General features: G+C 35.3%; 1 protein-coding gene across 1 annotated transcript; it reads right to left on the bottom strand.

Moving 5' to 3' along the window:
• Positions 1-440: 440 nt before the first annotated feature.
• On the bottom strand, positions 441-1,583 carry FOXE1 (forkhead box E1). Its single transcript, XM_044286107.1, has one exon. It carries the CDS (start codon positions 1,581-1,583, stop codon positions 441-443), a length of 1,143 nt encoding a protein of 380 aa, XP_044142042.1.
• Between the last annotated feature and the right edge of the window lie 3,978 nt (positions 1,584-5,561).

A 5,561-nucleotide genomic window follows, 5' to 3' on the forward strand; every position in this document is an offset into this window, starting at 1 on the left:
ACATCAATATTAATTTTATTTACAAAAAAAACAGCATAAAATGATTTAGACAATTGTAAAACCCTCGTCCCCAAACCTAAGTGCAGTGTTTTACAGCAATGCCTGCTCCAGCTGGTTACCATTCATTCATACTATGTCAATGAAGTTACTAAAGGAGCTACTATTTTATAAAAGTTGTCATTATCCTACAGCAGTAGAAAAGGCATGATCACATCATTTACCTAATACACAATAAAAAAATATTGGTTTGAATGTTCATCCCATAGGGAAAAATAAAAGAGTGATGGATATTACATCTGTTGGTCCATCGTATGAGCATAACAGTATCAGGGTAAATGAGTCCTGTTTCAATATCAATAACTGTTATATCTCCTCATGATGCAGTGAAGAGGTTTGGCCTGATCTATATTGCGTATAGTTGTACCCTTCAAAGTGATGCATTAAACTGCAGGCACAAATCTGTCCATGTTCCCAGAGTATGTTGCATGTCGAAGGTAAGCATTAGTGCTGGCTAGTTGTCCATTACTATTGTAGGCAGTCAATGAGGTGTACTGTCCTGGAGACATCCTACCATAGAAGTCCATGCCATCACTGTTCATCACTGGAGAAGTGGGCATTGCTAATCTGCCGGATGTACCAAAGAGCTGTGTGTTACCATGTGAATAAGAACTTTGATTCACTTGTAGGTGGCTGTTGGGCACTGGATAAGAATATGACATGGGGTTGGTGGGTCTTTGTAGCATACTACTTCCTCCTGTTTGGCTGTTATAATTTGCACCAGTGTAATTGCAAGAGTTGGCATTAGGAGAGTTGACCTCTGGACTCATGGATCTGCTTGCTTGCTGAGTATGCTCTGTGCCACTGGAATGCCCTATAAGTGTATTGATGCTGAACACTCTAGACTGGCTAGAACCAAAGACTGGAGAAGAAGAAGGATAGTAGACAGAGGAATGAGGGGTGATCTGCTGACTATATGTGGGGCTCATCGTCATATTGGAATACACAGAATTAGGATAAGATGGCCTACTCACTTGCAGAGATGGGAACATACTAGTGTCATGTATGTAGGCTGGATATGTGGTGAGATCTGTCCTTTTGAATCTCTTCCTTCTTCTAAGGAAGCTTCCACTGTCAAACATATCTTCAGCGTTAGGGTCCAAGGCCCAGTAATTGCCTTTTCCAGGCCTTCCTGGCTCCCTAGGGATTTTGATGAAGCAATCATTGAGGGTAAGGTTGTGTCTTATGGAGTTTTGCCACTTCTTTGAGTTGTCCCGGTAAAAAGGAAACCTTTCCATAATGAACTTGTAGATGCCTCCTAGGGTAAGCTTTCTGTCAGAAGAGTGAGCAATAGCCATGGCTATGAGAGCAATGTAGCTGTAAGGTGGTTTACCCCTCTGCAAGGGTCTTTTCCTTCTTCTTCCTTTAGCAGTGTCCTCCACTTCAAGAGACCCACTAGATACATTTGCTTCAGATGCAGGCTCTTTCTCCACCTTGACTACTGGCATAGACAAGTTACTTGATTGTTGTAGGTTGGTGCCTGCTCCAGTAGCTCTAGTAGGGGACAGTTGGCTCTCAGCTGTCATCTTTTTAGTATATGTTTGTTCCTTACAGTTAGGCAGAAAATCCTACCACGGTTAACAAAAGTAAGGAATTAGTTCATATGGATTCTTTCTTGCATAATCCAGGAAAAGATAATGTATTTAAAGTACCACAATTGTGTCACCCTGTGACCCAGATATGAATATAAGGTAAATATGCAAGTTAGGAGCAGAGATCAACTGTGTTTAAGATGGAATAGTCTTAGTGACCCTACTTCTGTGTAGTCCTTGGGAGGTAATGCGCTTTTGCCATACAAACTGAAATCTGTAAATCAAACACAAAAATGTATGTTAAAAAAGACAATAGCAAACACAGATATAAGACAAGATAGCCATTACTAAATTAAGTACAGCGTACTGAAAAGTGTATAGTATACATGCAAAGCATAGCTCCTGCTGGCCATAAAAGAGAAATTTCAACAAAGGATAATGATAAACTAAGTATAATATAGTGTATGCTTGTTACCTTACTGACACAAGGTCCCGTCTCTTCTCACACAGTAGACATCAGCTGTATTGTCTTGCTTCCACTTGCTACACAGCCTTAAATAGTCGCTCAGCCTATACCTGTAACCAGCACAGCCAGCTGTATACCTGGCTGTCACAATAAAAGTCCCTCCCCCTACATACACACCTGGAGAGTCCCATTCGGGAACAGATGACAAAATAAAAGGCCCCAATCCCTTACAACTGCCACCCACCTTGCAGACGTTTAACCCTTTCCTACTATACAGTAGGAGAAAAAACATTACAAATGTGAAAACGAGAAGAGCTACAGAACTGCAATGATCAGCAATAACTGTAAGAAGCAAAGTAGATGAAATAGTATTTGCTTACTGTTGACTTGGAAAAAAAAAAAGAGACTGGTGTTTTATTTTTTAACAGTTTTTGCTTTTCTTAATACTTATACCTTTTTGTTCAATTAGTACAAGTTTTAGTTTTTACATTTAAAACTGCTATATCTCATATCTGCTGCTGCTATATCTATCTATCTATCTATCTATCTATCTATCTATCTATATCTATCTATCTTATATCAACCTATCTATCTTATATCAACCTATCTATCTATCTATCTATCTATCTATCTTTCTCCTATCTCCTATCTATCTATCTTATATCTTTCTATCTCAAATCTATCTATTTATCTATCTATCTATCTATCTATCTATCTATCTATCTGTCTATCTTTCTCCTATCTCATATCTATATATCTTATATCTTTCTATCTCATATCTATCTATCTTATATCTTTCTATCTCTATCTATCTCATATCTATCTATCTATCTATCTATCTATCTATCTATCTATCTATCTATCTTTCTATCTTTCTATCTATCTATCTCATATCTACCAATCTATCTCATATCTTTCTATCTCATATCTATCTATCATGTAGTTATCTGCCAACAAGCATTGACTGTGAATGTAAAAGCAGTAGGTGACACAACTCGGTTGTAATGAAGTCTTCCTAGTGGTGTGCAAATAACTATTTTGAATATGCTAATTTTCAGAGTTATTTGTCTGTATGGTAACATAATAGTGCACGCCAATAGTTGGTACACAATGTCAGGCAGATGAAGGCATTCCTTGTGTCAATATTTGGCTAGAGTGTATGGATCTGTGCAAATAGATGGTCTATACTCTAAACTACAAAGTGGTTTTGGAATTTATTAGCCTCTATAGTATGAAATATAAATCTGTATTAGCTAGAATGCATGTCATAATTCAGGATCATGGTGCAAGTGTGCACGCTTTAAATAGTAACTATTTCGATTTTATTTTATATAAATATTTATATAAATATGTATTGTATATAAATATTTATTTTAGTAAAAGTATTACTTTCCCATTTTAGTGGGTTATCAGTATAGGCAACGGAAACTGAAATTCTGTTCTAATAAATCAAAGGAGATTTCTAATTGTAATCCTGAGTGTTTATGACTAATAATATTAATTAGCATCAAATAACAAAAAGAGCTGTGCATAAATTGTCCTCATCTGTATTTTAAAGTAGCAAATTATCCCTTTTGTTGAAGTAAGAATCAGTGAAACAGAAATGAATAAATATTAATATCCTATTGTACATACGAAACAGCTATTCATTTTCAAATAGATATTCATATAAGGTAGCAGTGTTAGTGTGTATACGAGGAAGTTATGAGCGCCACATTTTATGTAATAAGATTTTGTTTGCTATAATCCCTAATATGTTGGGACAGCTTGTAGGAGCGGTGTGCAGTATGTTTTGTAGCCGTATTAGAGGCCATCACATAATGCAAGCTTTGTTGGGCTTGTTTTAGTGGCAAGGACATGGATTTCTGCAAGCCTGATTTCTACAACAAAATCTGCTGTGTGTGAAGGCACCTTTATATCTGGTTGTATAAATATTAGAACATAGCCTTAGTGAAGTGCTGAATAAAAAATATGAATAGTATGTTATATAGTACAATATAGAGCAATGTTTCCATAAAACAACTGTGTGATTTGAAATACAGATGTAAAATTACAAACAATAATTGCATTGTCCTTATATGGTAGGATACATTTTTATACACAAATATATAAAATATAAAATAAAAATCATAAGATGGATATATAAAGTATATCTATTTATCTATCTGCCTATTATTTATTTAATCTATTATCTATCTATAATTATAATGAATGATAATCTATAAAGTCATACAATAAAAATGATAAATATCTTGTAATAATTATCATCCCTATTTTGTTAGTACCAACATATTTGGCAGCACTTATCATTTGTGTGTTCTATGTTTGGAAGACACAATTCTGCTAACAATCTATGCAAACCATGTCTTTACAGCATACTTTTTGAAATACAACATTTAAAAATGTCTCAAGCATTTCATAAATATGGAGTAAGTGACCAGAAAAGAAACCTTAACCTTCTTCCTCCAGTTTTTTATTTATTTATTCACTTTCCTTTTACTCACAGTTTATACATAAGTATGGTGGTAAAAATATTTTTTCTACAAAGTAGCCTTTTAGGTAGAGGGCATTAACTATGTGTTTAATACACCAAAAGTAAAATAAATACTGTACTGTAGTCTGATATGTTCACTGAAAAGTTTTCAGATTCATATGATGGTATTCCTCAGATGAAGTATGTACAGGGTGGTAATTCTAGAGGAAACCAGCAAGAAGTAAGGACCGGAACTGAAAATGCTAAGACAAGAGTACAATATATACATGATATTTACAATGGCATATTGTGCAAAAATTTTCTTTGCAGATAATCACTGTAGGAAATGTCTTAAAATGACTACTGTTCTTTAGACACGGCAGTGATGGGTCCACCAGACATTGTATGGAGTGGAGTTTTCTCAATTGCAATGGTCACATTTCTCTGATACAATAACCTATAAAAAGTTCTCAAAACAAATATTTCATTTTCTACTTTACATTTTCAATGGTCCAAAACTCGAAAAGAAACTGGAGTATCTCATTGCAATTGTTTATTAGATAGTCTATAAGACTAAGCAGGTGCCAAGATATGTTCAGACACTAGTTGATGTGGCTTGCACGTGTCACCACCTAGGACTTCAGGATTAGAAGAAATATCGCTGCCATACCCCAACACTAGATACTTGTGACAGATCCATCGATGATCCTATAAAAACTGAAAATAATGCCAGTTGTTCTTTAGTTTTCCAGAGAGTTTTGCTAAAAAAAATAGAAGTATGAACTCGGTATTACTTACCTTTTATTTCTATTATTCCATTAAGGCATTAAAATTCTGCACATCTCAGAGCTGAGATGGTCTGATCCAGTGTTTCCCAACTAAAATACTGTTGGGGAAGCCCTTATATTTTATTTGTCTCTTGAGAAGCCTCTACTCACATTCCTGCCTTAAAGAAGCTTAGTGTAAGGGCAGGTAAAGTATTCTATCATTCCACATTCTGGCCAAGATTTTTCAACTGCCTTTCCAGTCAAGC

This window comes from Bufo gargarizans, chromosome 1, assembly GCF_014858855.1.
Source record: "Bufo gargarizans isolate SCDJY-AF-19 chromosome 1, ASM1485885v1, whole genome shotgun sequence".
NCBI lineage: Eukaryota > Metazoa > Chordata > Amphibia > Anura > Bufonidae > Bufo > Bufo gargarizans.